This window comes from Propithecus coquereli, unplaced genomic scaffold, assembly GCF_000956105.1.
Source record: "Propithecus coquereli isolate 6110/MARCELLA unplaced genomic scaffold, Pcoq_1.0 Scaffold146, whole genome shotgun sequence".
NCBI lineage: Eukaryota > Metazoa > Chordata > Mammalia > Primates > Indriidae > Propithecus > Propithecus coquereli.
The window spans coordinates 1,394,845-1,410,214 of record NW_012138969.1 but is presented as its reverse complement, the minus strand read 5'-3'; the positions used below and the strand labels follow the sequence as shown (position 1 = coordinate 1,410,214).

At 44.9% G+C, this 15,370-nt stretch overlaps 1 protein-coding gene across 1 annotated transcript in view; it reads right to left on the bottom strand.

The window, feature by feature from the left end:
- Positions 1 to 301: 301 nt before the first annotated feature.
- The window catches only part of FAM129A (family with sequence similarity 129, member A), a 92,142-nt gene continuing 77,073 nt past the window's right edge, over positions 302 to 15,370 (bottom strand). Inside the window, 5 exon segments of the mRNA XM_012640005.1 lie at positions 302 to 5,058; positions 5,369 to 5,376; positions 9,827 to 9,934; positions 11,874 to 11,984; positions 13,528 to 13,689. Coding sequence (XP_012495459.1) covers positions 3,897 to 5,058; positions 5,369 to 5,376; positions 9,827 to 9,934; positions 11,874 to 11,984; positions 13,528 to 13,689 — 1,551 coding nt within the window. The 3' untranslated portion in view covers positions 302 to 3,896.

The following is a 15,370-nucleotide window of genomic DNA, read 5'->3' as shown; positions in this document are numbered from 1 at the left end:
CCTCTATTGCCTGAAGCTATTGGTGTAGATAGAGTTAAAGTCGAGATTACACACAAGGTTTGGGCTCTCCCTGGCCATGTTCACCCTGACAATTTGAGTTTGCTGATGTCAGGGACCATGTCTACTGTGTTCACTTCTGTTTCTCTACCACCCACTGGAGCACCTGCATGGAACAGATACACAGTCATTATTTTTTGGATGAATAAATTCATGGAGAAATGAGCAACTATGGATATGGTGAGTAAATACTGTTTTATTTATTATATGATTACAGAAAGAGTGAATGTTTTGCTCAATGCTACCCACTGAAAATAAATTTAAGTTTGAACAGCAGTTCCATCATGTCAAGAGTAATCGCCCAGTGCTGTATTAGGGATGTGATCCAATTCCCAGAGAAATAAGCATATGCATTATCAAAGCGTAATTACACCTGACATTAAGTGGCTTCCCTGTAGATTCCTTCCTGACAACAGAAAAGTAAAAATTCCATAATAACAGCAAGGGTGACTCACCTTTTCATTTCTGAGGGCTGCTCCTCCCAGCTTAAGTATGACATTTGCTTAAAAGATGAAACCAGCCCTGTTCCAAATAAATGACATCTGGGCAGCTCTTCAAGGACAAATATTTTATTAGAATATAGGCACTTGGCAAAGTAAATACGTGGTTACAAAGTGTTTTAAGTATTTACTTTACATAGTGACCAGAAAAATCAAACCACAGTGTAGATTTCTTTTCTTAAAGTTGCAGGCTGAAGAAGGCTGTGTGTTTATAGTAAAATAAGAAGGCAGATATTGCCAACTTATGTTTAAGTCAGTGACGTCCTTCCCTTCCCCATATTAACATTGCTATGAAGCACATATCCCTTAGCACTTGCTAAAATGCATTAAAATCACTTTTGTCTGGGAGAATTGTGAAACCCTTTGAAATCACTAGCTCTGATACGAATGATTACAAAACACCAGACTTGAGAATCTTTATAATAAAAGGCATAAGGTCAGAAAGCTTTTGGAAAAATTGGAATCTTATCTTTGTAGTCTCCAAAATCCTTTTTTTTTTTTGAAAAGAGAGTTTACGCTGCATAATGTAAGGCACTACTGTCTCTGTTCCAAGCTACAAAGGAAAAGTGAGCTTATTTTTTTTTTCAAGGAAAATATTCTTTCTTTGTGAAAGGTCAATAGTAACATAACTAGTTTAAAGTCATGAAGTCTTAGCCAAAAGCCATGTCTTAAGGTTTTATGCATCTCTAATGTCTTTGCCCATAGGAGAGATCCCCAGAGCAGCACACGGCGGCTTTTCGTGCTGCTCATTTAGATCACAATAACCTTGCTCCAATCTGGAAATCACTGAAGCATCACATACGACTCTGTACAAAAAGCAAGATAAACTCATTGTAATAGGAAGTCATTCCATTCAATATGTTAAAATGAATGCTGAATATTTTAAATGTACTTTAGTTTCCTGTTCCATCTTCAAAATGAAACAATCGTCTTGCTTATTCTAGAGAAGTTGTCTTTTGTGAAATATGTCCAGAAAAATCCTTGGACCGTGTTCTTGAGTGTGTCCTGCCACTTAATGCCCAGTCCTCTCTGACCCACAGGATGGGCACTGATGTTCATGCATCCAATGCAGTGAAACGCACTTTCTTTTAGGGTTGAAAAAAAATCTCTTAGCTTTCCAGAGGGTGCAAGAAGCCCTGAGGTGAACAAAGGGAGGAAGCTGGGAAACTCCAGCATGGGGTCGCCTGGGCTGGGACTGTGCCCTGGAGAGAAAGGCAGTGTTTCTAGGGCCAAGGCTGCTCCTCTGGCTCCCTGCCTTACTGGGCAGCGCAACCGGCCTGTCTGCTCCTTGAACTTTGGACTTAAGACTCAACAAGAGCAGAAAGTTCTATTAAAAACCGTCTGTCTCCCTGCCTGGCAGCAAGCCCCAAATCGTCCCAGCACAGCAGGGTGCCGGGTGTGGAGTTCCCATGTTTGCTGAGCGGCCCCCGTGCTAGGCACCAGGGATATTAAAGTCACTTGAGGAGGTAGGAACCCATTATTCAAAGCTGTGGGTTATTAGCAGGAAGTGCGCATGATGACTAAACCCTAGTTTCTGTCCTTGAAGACAGGAGCCTCTGGGAGAGACAGGAAGTAAACACAATTTCAATGCACTGTGCTAAATGCCAGGATCTGAGTGAGGTCCTGGGTGAAGCAGGGACCAAGGGAGAAGTGGCCTCTACCTTCTTCACTGACAACGGGATCCCCCATAGACATGAGGAGCTAAACACCCCAACAAAAGACACAACAATTCAATATGTGAGCATATGGACACTGATTGTTATTCATTATTTATCACCTAGAAATCCAAGAAGTTCTGCATGGAAGGGGTGGGGAGGACAATATTTTAATTCCTCATTAAATGGTTGAACTGTGGGTCAAATTCTTTAAAGCACTGATAGAAACTTACTTGATGGTGATGGTAAAAACAAACTCTTAGGATACTATGTTGGGATGTAATATTAAAATCTGGGGAAAGAAATTTCAAGATGTAGGACTTGGGACTGAAACTTTGGGGAAATAATCTGGTATTTTTCTAAAGGGGATAACACATAGAACAACTCTTTTTCATCTTTTCCAAGTAAGTCCATTTCATCTTTAACATTAATGGTTATAGGCCATGATGAATTTAGCAGATGTATTTGTGTCTATCTCCATTAGCATGTTAGTTCCAGGAGGAAAGAACAGAGTCTTTCTGGCCGTGGTATCGCCAGAGCTTGGTTCATAGCAAGGACTCGGTTAACTTGCTCAATGACCAAACAAATGATTTCTGCTTTTGGTAACTTTTTGGAACTTGATGGTATACGCCTTGGCTTTTGTCTTTATCCATTTATTTATTTATTCATTTTGTTCCCTTCTGGGAAGGAATCAGAACTGTTTGAATGGAAAGAGAGAAAGCTGTCATAGTTTGAAAATTAGCATGTTTTCTCTTCTAGATCAAATTCCCTGGGGTCTTTTAATGCATCCTAGAACAAGCACCTTATCTTTTTTTTTCATTCCTAAGCCCAATACAGTACGTGGTGTTCAGTAGCTGTTCAAACAATGTTTGTTTAATTGGTAGGCTTTAAGCTTGGCAACTTAGTTAAGTCCTTTGCTCAACCGTCTAAGGCTAAGTTGGAATGCTGTCAGGCTCACACACGCTAATGAAATTTTCTTGCCTCATCTGAATATTCTTAAAAGATGATTAATTCCTAAGAATCAACAAGATTAGTTAATAAGAAAGTGATAGCAGGATTAGCAACAAGCCAGACAATCCCCCAGCCCACACCTTCCTCCTTCCATTTCTGTTGGGTTTTTCTCTCCATCTATGGGGGCACGCTTGGCTCTGTGTGGCTGCGCGGCAGGGGTGACTGCTCATGAACTACTCTTTCTTGCAGCCTGACTGTGGACAAATGCTGAGTCCTTCAGAGACGGTGAAGTTGGTATAGTGGATGGTGCAGCTAGAGCTGCAGTATACATTTGCATTCATATACAAAATGGAAAAGCCTTAAAGTGCGTAAGAATGTTGCACCACGGAAATGTGCCGAGTGTATCGAAAACTGTGCTCTTACTGTTCTCTCAGTCTTCACTGCAGTACCACTGCCTCCCTCAGACACTCAGCTCCCTCAACCCAACCTCGCCATTGCCTTTGCAATTCCTGTTGAAACACTAAAGCAATAAAGCATGGTAGAACAGTTCCATTCCACAAAGGTTTGCCTCGGTCCTCACGCCCTGCGTGCGTTTCCTCTGCTTTTAGTATTCAAATTAAGGAAATAATTAATAAATCTTTTTTTTTTTTTTTTGGTAACCACTCACATGCAACCCCTAAGTGTGCCCATAACTATAACCCTCTGATTGGCTTTCGCCAAATTGTTCCCTTCGCTATTCCGAGGGCTGCTCTGGGGAACTCTGCTGAGCACCTTCTCTCTCCTTTCCATCATCCTCGTGGGAAACGAGGACATCGGTGTTCGGGGCATCCTCGACCACCCACTGGCACTCATGAACACGGGCAGCCTGGGTCGCCCCTGTACTCGCGCTGGCCGAGACCTGGCGGGGGCTGCTTTCCCCGCCCGTCGATTCTTGCTCCTCGGAAACCTGGCTCTCCTGGGGGCAGACGGGGCCGGAACCTAAAGGGCTGCCTCCCTGCAGCGTGGCCTCTGCCTCCACGCCACACTCGGCCTCTCCTCCCTCCCAGGCTGCGCGTGGGGGAGCCTTCCCTGCGGGCTCCTCTGTGGGGAGCCCCCCGCAGGCCTCCGCAGACGCCCCCAGCTCCCTGCCACCGGCCTCCCTCTCGCTGACTTCGCCTCCTTCACCGTCGTCCTCCAAGGAGGCAGCTGCCTGATGGGCCTCAGTGTAGATCTGGGCTTTTTCCTCTCCTTTCTCATTTTCTTGGGGAGCAAGAGTCTCCTCGTTCTCATCTTTTTCAGTTGCTAGAACAGATTGCACCGGTACTTCAACTGTCTCGGTCAACAGCTTCCTGAGCTCCTTCAGGGAGCCTGAGGCAGAGCCGGACTCTGGCTGTTCCTGGGCGGGTTCTTCATCTTCAGGGGCCCCTCCAAACTCCAGCTCTGAGGCCTGTGTGCCCGAGAGTCCTGCTGTGTCCTCGGCAGCCACAGGAGTCACAGCAGAACCATCCATTCTGGAAATGATCACCTGCCCGGCCCCACCTGGGGGAGGGCTGGGCCCAGGGAGAGAAGGGCTGTCTCCTGTGGCCGGCGCACCGGGGACCCCAGGCTTCTCCTCCTCTGCCTCCTGGAAGACTTCATTACTCAGGGTCTCGCCGCCCAGAACTCCTGGCAGGATGGCAGAGGCTCTCCTGGCAGGGCTGGCCTGGTTGGACCCTGTGGGGATTTTTAGATCCGTTAAGCTGGACACGCTTTCACTGGGCAAGGCCATGTTGTCTTCAAATAAGTTGTGTTTCTTCAGGACAGCAGCTTCCTTTATCACTGAAAGATAATGGAAAACAAAACATGGCATTAACACCCCGTCCCGGCCAACCTGGATGTTCTGGTTTTATTGAGAAGCCACAAAGTCCCCTCTCAGCCTCTCTGGCTAACCACATTTCTCGATTTCAAATACCACCCTCTTCCAGGTAGCCTTCCCTGAAGACCAAAAGACTGTAAACTCCTTCCAAACTGTGAGCCTCTGTAGTGTTCATTCATTCATTTATTAAACAGCAAATATTTGCTGGGCATCTAACATGGGACAGGCACCGGGAATCCAGAATGAATAAAACATGGCCTTTGCTTTCAAGACACTCACGGTCTACAATAGCATCATCTGTGTCACCCAAGGAGGCCCCTATCACATTTTATTAGCTGCTAATATATGTGGCGCCGGTTTGTCCACCGGACTGAAGCTCCTCTGCGGCAGGGGCCGACTTTCCACTTCTCCTTTTCGCACAGTACAGGCCTGAATGTGTAATGCACACCCGGTGATGAGCATTGTAGTGAGTAATGAGACAGCCTTGCTGACCCGAAGTGTCCCAGATGAAGGTCTGTGTGGACCAAGCTCAGTCTCAAAGGTCTCAAGGGAAGCGAAAACAATGACAACAGCAGCTGATATTTTTGACCATAGGCTTCTGCTTATGACTGTGTAGGGGTTGTAGGGCCCAATAATATCACATCCAAGGCGGTGCCGTTCATACCAAAGACCACATAGATTTGTGTTTTCAGCAGAATTTTTCAGCAGCTAGCAGTAGAGTTTTCTTCTCTAAGAAAACCTGTCTATTGTGACAATTTTCTGACACATGAAAGCGTCTGTAGGGAAGCAGTCTTTTTCTCCCATCCAAGTACTAACCAGGCCTGACCCTGCTTAGTTTCTGAGATCAGACGGGATTGGGCAGGTTCAGGGTGGTATGGCCATAGATGTGGGGGTCTTTTTCTAAGCCCAAATGTTCCCCTGGTGGGCTGGCAGTGGCCTTGACTGAGCCCTTCCTTTATGTCACTGTGCTGACACCTTCACCTTCCTTATCTCACTGGATCCCCGGTGATGAGCTACTGTGACCTGGGGGCTTGTGCTCGGTTAGTTTTCTTTGTAGAGGAGTTTTTGTGATACTCAACACCTTCCAACGGAGACCGGACATGTTTTGGGCGCACAGTTTGACGGTGGCCTTCTCCAGCATATTTTTTTTTTTTTTTGAGACAGAGTCTCCCTTTTGTTGCCCAGGCTAGAGTGCCATGGCATCAGCCTAGCTCACAGCAACCTCAAACTCCTGGGCTCAAGCGATCCTCCTGCCTCAGCCTCCCGAGTAGCTGGGACTACAGGTGCGAGCCACCATGCTCAGCTAATTTTTAATTTCTATTTTTAGTTGACTTGCTAATTTTTTCTATTTTTAGTAGAGACGGGGTCTCGCTCTTGCTCAGGCTGGTCTCGAACTCCTGACCTTGAGCGATCCACCCGCCTTGGCCTCCCAGAGTGCTAGGATTACAGACGTGAGCCACCGCGCCCGGCCCAATAGCAGAGATTTTTGATCATCTCAAGTTCTCATCAGTGGATTTGAAGCCTCCTTTTTTCTCTCATTGCCAGAGTGTTTCCTTCTTCCTTTTTTTTTTAAAAATACCAATGGTACTTTACCAAGGTATCTTATATACAGTAAAATGCACAGATTTTAAAAGTACAGCTCAACTTTAAAATACATAAATATATCCAGGTAACCATAACCCAGATCAAGACAGAGAACATTCCATCGCCCCCTAAAGCTCCTCCATTCCCCCTTCCAGGCTTCCCCAAGATATAAGCACTGGGCTGATATCTATCATGACAGATTACAATTTCTTGTTCTTGGACGTTATATAAATGAAATCATATATTCTTTTGTGTTTGTTTTTGAGATTCATCCATGTTGCTGCATTTGTCGGTAGCTTGTTCCTTTATATTGATAAACGGCATTCATTTTATGGATAAGCTAAAATCGCTTATCCATATTCCTATTGATGGAAATTGAGATTTTTCCACTTTTTGATCTTTATGAATGTAACTGCAATGGACGTTCTTGCATGTATTTTTCTGTGTATTTAAGGACCTATCTTGGGTATATATCTGAAAATGAGTTTACTGGGTCATAGAATAGATGTATGTTTATTAGAATGGGGCCCCTTTTCAGGTTGGGAGACTCTCTAGTCAAGGACTCTTCAGGAACAATATTCTCTTTCCCTCCAACCGGCCCTGACACTCATTGATTCCCTCTAACACAGCCAGGCATGATGCAAAATCCCTTACCCGCCCTACTTTCTAAGGGTTTCCAAATGGTTTGCTTATTATCAGCATGAGGATGGGGCAGGGATCAAAATGCACCAAATCATATCCCAGTGAGTAATTTAGTAATCCTTGCACCCGATGGTCCTGGGGGAGGGCTCCCCACCGGTGGCTCTTAGAGAATCAGGGACTTAGCGGTGGGATTCGATGCCTTTTGCCTGGAAGGATAGGATTTACCGAAGGTGATCAGAAGGCACCACATTCAGACACCTCTCAGTGCTAGGACTTGGGGGTGCTGTGCCAGGACTAGATCACAGCAGGCAATAATGGGGTCCCTTTATACCCACCCAAAAAGAAAGTCAAAGGACTGAAGAGACATGAGTTTCAGTGACCCCCAGGGGGTCTATAAGACAGGACTGACACACAGATATGGAAAGAGCACTGCCCAGGAGACTGGACGCTCCCTGGCCTAGCCGTGGGGCCCTGGGTAAGCCACATAACCACCCTGCCCCTCTGTCTCCTCCTCTGCGAAATGAAGGGCACAGGCTCATGCTCTTCCTCTCCTCATTCTCCTGATTGTCATTCATCCCTCAGGGCTGGATGAAAGCATGACTCTGGGAAGTCCTCTCCGGCCCCATAAGCAGAGTTTGGCACTTTCCCGGGAACTCTTCCCCATGAGGCTCCTGCTGTGCTCCTCACACGGCAGCCTGTTTGCCTGTCTCCTGCCTCTACCCTGTGAACCCCAGGACAGCAGGGACGTTGGCCTGGCGCAATGCCTAGATCATATTTGCTACATATTTAATACATGTTTTCTGGGTAAAGAAACAGAAGACCTTTAACATTTCCACCAGCTAAATAATTCTGTGGAAAGAAATAATTTCTGGGGACATTTATACTGCTGTGATGTGCCCAACTTTACAAAACAGGTCTTCGATGTTGAATTGATTGAACTGTGCCATGTAGTTAATTCCCTGGGCCAATTAAATTGGCATTCCTGAGGGTGGGTCTTGGGGAATCAGCATTTTTTTTAAAGCTCCCCAGACAATGCTAATAGATAGCTAGGGTTGAGCACCACAGATCTAGGAAGCTGCAACTTAAAGAACCAAGGGAAACACACCTTAGCAAAATAAAGGTTCCTTCTATGAAGGAGGTAATCCCCTAATTTAACTATTCTGTAAATCCAGATTTTTCAAAAGGTCTTGACACTGATATGATATCCTTCATTGCTAGAAACTCCGGGTCACGGGCTCCTTTGAAAGCAGCCTCTCTTGATTAAAGAATGCCAAGAGCCTCTTACAGACAGGATACAACTCACTCTGCTGATGCTTGGAAAGAGGGGGGCAGATAAGAAAGAGAACCCTCTGTACCCTTCTCCTCATCTGGGAGGAGATGGTTCTGAGGCCCCCAAACTGCCTTTGGGATTGAAAAAGAAAAAATCCTCGGTAGAGCATCTGTGTGCAGACACGTGTAAAGGTAGACCTGGCCCCATTTGAGCTGCTGAACTGTTCCTCTACATAAGGCCAACAGACGGTCATACAGACAGATTCCTTACTCCCCTGGCTTATTCAAATCCTTTTCTAGCAAAGAAATATGCCCCCAGAAATAAATGCCAAATACTAGATACGCTGATGAGTGTCTGAAGAAAAACAGCATTTACAGACTATAAAAGTGACCAAAGACATTTCTGCAGTAAAATAACTCATGCAAAGGATTTTAACCTTCCAGGGCTTGGAGACTCTCCAAGCTGCCAAAAAGCCCTTTATAAATTCTAAAAACCTCTTTATCATTTGTTCCAAGAGGGAGCAGGCCTTGCAAATGTCCCGGCTCATAGATCATTTTTGAAACGTAGAAGTAGTAGTGGTAATAATAATAATGATAGTAGTAGCAGGAGTTGATACTGTTTACTGAGGGTCTACCATGTTATAGGTGAGTGTGAACTGGGTTCAGACTCTGGTGGTTACCAGCTCTGTGACTTGGGGTCAGTTACTTAACCTCCTCATAGGGTAGTTTTCAGACTCTGCTTGCCCATCACTCTGCTCTACGGACCGAGGTGCACCTTCGTAATCACGGCCATCACTGGATGCCTGCTGTTTGTAGAAGCTTTAAATGGTTTCATTGATTTCATTAAACAAACATTACTGGGTTTAACAGAACAAATATCCTTCTGTAATCATCTTACAATCTTTTCAGGACGTAACGGTCAAGTTTCAGAAGACATATTGGACCTATGAGTCATACTATTATATAATGAGGAACACCCGATATCCTTAAGTGTTCTATGTCAACCCTTGGCTCGGCTCAAATTCAGATCACTACCCTTTGAGATTTTGTCTAATCCAGGGTTCGGCAAATCCGGCTAGCTTTTTGTTTGTGTAAATACAGTCTGTTTATGTATCATCGATAGCTGTTTTGCTCTATAACAGCAGAGATGAATAGCTGCAACAGAAATAGTATGGCCCATGAAGGTTAAAGTATTTTTCTAACTGACCATTTACAAAAAAAGTTTGCCAGCCACCCCTTCATCTAGTCTGTTTTGCACGTGCACCACAGCAAAAGAACTTCGAACTTCAGAGGCAATAAGAGCAGGCGCTCTTTGGAGTAACCCATCCCCTTACTGGTTTGCACGTGGATGCCAGTGCCTTCTGCACGGTGGGAAGCGTGATTTGAACCAGTGCCTCTTGAAATATCTTCTTCCGGATGGTGCTGCTATCATAATCATATTGCTGTCAATACAGAAACATATGTTAAATAGCAACATTACAATCTGTTGACTTTCACTTAAACAAAAAACTCAGCCACCCGCTTCATCTTTCTTCCTTCCCCTAATTTCTGAGAACACTTGTATTATCAAGGTCTCAGAGATCTTTCTGTGGAATTCCCTCACACTCCAGGCAAGGGTATGACTGATAACGATCCCTCTCATCTTCTCCTCTTACAAATATGGAAACTGAGGCAAGATAGAAACAGAGTAGTGACTTCTTCCGTATTACAAAGAAGTTGGGGCTAGACCTGGGTGGGGGGGTGAGTTTGTACTTCATCACCCCTGTCCCGGGTGGGTCCATAGAAATCAGGATCATCTATTGCTCTGCATCCTGAAAGCTGGGTTGGTGGGTTGTAATGATTTCCACAAGGGAAGAGAGGCCTGGCTCATGGCTCCATTAACACTGTGATGTGGTAACCAAACAAGTTCAGTATGTAGAACAAGAAAGATGATTCTCTCCGCTCTGCATTGAACATCCAACCTTGGAGACCAGGGTTTAATTTTAGATGTCACCTCAAGGCGATGACTGACAAACTGGAGTGTAGTCACAGGCAGGTGAGCAGGATGGTCAGGCCAAATGAAGAATGGTTAAAGAGATGAAGGCATTTATACGGGAGGTAAGAAGTTGGAGCAAAATTATAACTCTATTCAAACAGCCAAATGCTGCCAGGTGGAAGGAAGTTATGAACAAAGAGGGCAGAACTGGAATTTCCAGTGGTAAGAACTTTGGTCTAACATAAGGAAACATGTTTTTGCAGTCAAAAGTGTCCAGAGATGAAAAGGGCTGTCCTGGGAGGAAGAAAGCATCCTGACACTGGAGGTGTCCAAGCGCTAGTGGGAACGCCCCTGGGGGGGCACATTCTTAACACTGGATACGAAGTTGAACTAGAGGCATGCTACGTCCCTTTCGAACCTGAGGTCCTAATATTTGAACGCCTTTCTACTTGCTGCTTTCTTTCTTCTCCTTCTGTCTGCTGAAGCACTTGACACTGATACTACCGTTTCTTTCAATTCAATTGCAAGTTCATTATTATTTGTGTTACCACGATCAATATTGCTTTTAATCTCAACGATTTGGTTGCTAGAATTTCCTATCACGTCCAAAATTCAGGAACCACCCCTAGGCTCCGTGAGACTTTGACCTTCTGTTCCAAAGCACTGTTTAGGGGAAGTAGGAGGTAGTAATATATTGGTAGACTAGGTGTAAGGATAGTTTACTTTTAAGTTCACCATTCACTAGCCTGCTTAGCTTAAGTAAGTCACATCAGCTTTTATAGAGTCAGTTTCTTCATCCGTAAAATGGGGACATATTTTAATTATCTCATAAGTTCTTGTAAGAATCAAATGAAACAAAGTAAGTTAAAAAAAAGCTTTAAAATATACCACATATACGTGAGCTCTTATTATTAAAACCATTTTGGTATATGCTTATGCTGAAATACATTTAAAACAATCTCATATGGCAGTTATCTTTTCCTTGGAATATTTCCTTTGCCATAAGGTTTTGATTTTTCTTGAAAACGTTGGCCGATTTAATGGATTTTGCTATCCTGTAAACTCTTTGAAGAAAGAGGTTATGCCTGGACTATTTTTATATCCCACGCTATACCCACAATGCTTACAGTGGACAGCCAATAAATGTCAAGTTCAAAGTAAGCTGGGACACATCCCTTCTAGCTGTGGGTAATGATGCCGATGACCCCAAGTAGCCACTAGATGGCAGAAGAGGCACGAAAGTCATGTTTGAGGAAATTGCTGCCTATTAAGAGACAGTCACTGGTACTTTGGAGGAGAGGAGGAAAGATTAAGTGAAGGAGAGAACATGGTATTTTCCTCTTAACAAAAGAAACAGGGATCACATTCTTGTTCTGTGCTTCCCACGAAGGAGAGACCAGGTTTACCTTTAAGACTCGGAGCTTAACCTTCTCAATGGCAACCGCGGTTTTGGAAGCCTCGCCTTGGAGATGCGGGGAAAGCAACTGCTCAAAAGTGAACACTGCGTTCTCCATCAGCTAGAAACCAAAAGCAGCACAGAAACAGACCACAGTCAGAGGCTGGGATCGCTGTCCTCAGGTATGTCTAACCCGGCTTGGAGGGCAGGGCGGGTATGAGCCATCTGAGAAGAGTCCCCTCGGGCCCTCCTCTGGGGTGACCCAGGGCAATGTCGTCCCACGACCTGAATTGTGAAAAAAACAGCTACTGACCACAGTGGGGTCAGTAAGAGGTTGGGAAACACACACGCATGTATATATGTGTGCATGCATACGTGTATGTTTTTCTCATCCCCTCTCCCTCATCTCTGAACCGGGAAACCCACGATCGTGGGACTGAGGAGTCCATCATCTCCTGGGGTCATTTTGCTTCCTCCGTTCCTTACTAGTTGCCAGCAATGCTATCTTGTTCATGCGTTAACGAGATGAGGCGGGAGCATTCTCCCCTCGTGGGTAGACGTGAGCCACCCTGCAGCACCTTCCCCATTTCATCCTGCCGCTCACAGCTCTTCCTGTCTCTGCAAGTCTGGGAAGGGAGGCAGGGTGAGGGCTCGGGGGAGACAGTGGCTGACACACTTGTGGGTCAGAAGACGGAAGTGGTTCTGACATCTTATTCTCTGCACTTTCGCCTGTATCCGCTTCACCAGGGTCCAGTATTACCAAAGGGACTTCTGTTCAACTGTTGCCCAATTTTGTTTGTTCCTTGTTCCTCTTTAATCCTTCACAACTCAAGGGTTAGATAAAATGTATCGCTTAAACCCACCCACAACTTTTAAGGGAAAAAATGCTCCTTTCTTCCCCAAGCCTGTGATCCTAAAGCATCCAATGCATACCCTTATCACAGCACTTCACCACGGCGGTGAATTTCTCTAAGAATGTGTCTCACTCAAGCTCCCCGAAACGGGATCCCGCACGGTGTGACATGGAATTACGTCCTTAGAGCTTCAATGATTACACTCCTTCTTCACTTGGGAAACCCTACATACGATATAGAAGGCGTCTGTGCTGTTCATTCCTGTTCCTGGGGAAACAGTTCTTTGTGGGGAAAAAAAGAGAAAACTACCAAGCAGACTCAAGAAATTCAAATATGAAGCTGTGATTGATTGATTGGTTTACTCTTAAGTATGTTGGGGAATTAATTTAAGCCAGGTGTTCTCCATCCTGGACGAAAATTGGAAGCAGTAGGAATGGGGTTGGGGAAGTTCTTTTGAACGTACCAAAATATATATACTATGTATAATCGGCCTCATTGGGGATGGGGCCTAGATAGACATCGGTGTTTCTTACAAGCTCCCCAGATGATTCTAAGGGGTAGCCAAGGTTCCTGATCTCACAAACGAAGCAACTATCAATTAATGCTACTTTGTTTCCCTGTGATATTCATCAACATGGAAGGAAGATGAAGCCAGCTGCAGAGACAGAATATGTCCTCTCTCAACATCATGGCTAAAGAAGTGCGACTTATTTCCCTGGGCTACGCTAGCACTCCAGTCTCATCTGCCAGCACTTATGTCTCTGCTCTCTCTCCACCCTCATCCCCCAGGGATGCCCCTGCCGCTCCCACCTCTTGCATGTAGTTCTGTGTCCTCTGTACCACCAGGTCAACGTGGGGGAATCGGAAGCGGCTCTTGAGATCCTGCAGGCGCTCCTGAAGCAGGTCGACTTTAACATAACAAGGTTCCATCTTCACAGAATCCAGCGGAAGATTCATAAGCCGGCCTAGATCCTGCATTTGAGTGGAGGGAAAAAGTAAACACCTCCAGACTCAGGAGTGATATTTCACATATGTTGTGTGCATTCTAAACAATCCAAAGTATGTCAGTAAAGTGAATCACTGCTTGGATCATTACATATGTGACATCTTCAATTGTCTTATTTCTCTCCCGATGGGTCTCTGGGCAGCTTTGTCCCTAGGACAAAGACCAGCAAAGGAACCAACTGGACGATCAGCAGGCCCAGGGGTGCACTCAGTGCGGCTCCAGCTCTCGTGGACTCTAAGCTCTCACTTCCAGACTCAAGAACCGGGCAGGCAGGCTCTTGGCACATGGTTGCTGCTGGGCCCACAAGCCTCTGAAGCCTTCTTTAATGAGTGACATCCCTCTCAGGAAACCCCTGGGAAGTGGGGGTGTTCCCTGCACTCCTGGACTCTAGGAGGGAAGCCGAAGTTTCTCACAATTCTGTGAGGCTCTGCTAAGGCCCGCAGGGATTCCTGATTCCCTCTGCTGTAGGTTGCTCCATGGTGCTAGTGGATGAGGAGTAGGATAGCAAGAGGCCTGACCTGGGAGGGGTATCCAGTTTTAAAAACTGGGGTCCCTCCTACTCTGGTTTGCACAAGTGATAACTTAATCTATGAGGGCATTGGGCTTCCCTCGTCAGATCACGTCTGCTCAAGCCCTCAAGTGTTATCGACATACTCTTACACGATGAATGTTTTGCAACAGAATGCCTTCTATTGTCCAAGCTGCTTTTAAAATAATGTTTTAAAGTGAATACTGGAAGTTTAAAGAAACAGGAGAATGGGTGGTGAGGAAGAAGACAGAAAGAAAGGTGCTGGAAACGGAGGCTCTAGGGAGAAAGGTGGCGTAAGAAAGGGTGAGTGTGAATAATATAGGATGCCCTGTCTGACTTTCAGCTCACGGAACAGAGATAAAACTAGATTTCTCTAAACAGGAATATTAAAATTCATGTTTTAAAACAGGACCCATTCTCATCGTGCTTTAAAGGGAAAATATCACTCCCTTTAAGAAGTGAGTTATGGAGAAGTCCACTAAAGTGGAATTTGTGATCGAAAGCACACTGCCAAACTTGCCCCTCCTCACACAATACGAAATGTGTCTATTTTTTAAAAAAAATATCAGTTAAGCAGACAGGAGAGGAAAAATGGGTTACCACTTTGCTCCTATCAGGTTGGCAAAAGTCTAAACAAGTGATGACACGTCTGGCTGAGGGGAATATGGAGGAGAAAGTCCCTGCCATACACAAATAGTAGAAATGTACAATCTAAATCTTTCTTTGAAATGCAATGGAAACATTTGCTAACATAAGAAATATGCCTTCCGACCTAGCAATCCTGTCCTAGGAATGTATCCCATAAAATAAAAGCATCAGGGTATCAGAATATATATATACAAGGTTATTTATTGCAGCTTTGTTCCTGGTGCCAGCAATATCGGGGATGACTGAATAAATCGTGGTGTATCCATACATGAAATATTATGCAGCCATTACAAAGAGTGATTTAGAGCTGGAACGGTTGCCTTGGAAACAGTTTCATGAGGTATTTTTAAATGAGAAAACTGATAAGCAGAGCAGAGCATAAAATATAATCCTGTTTTTCTTAAAGCAAACAATCTAAAAAAATAGCCAATAAATGTGTGTGTTTTATATGCTATGTAAGCACAGGGAAC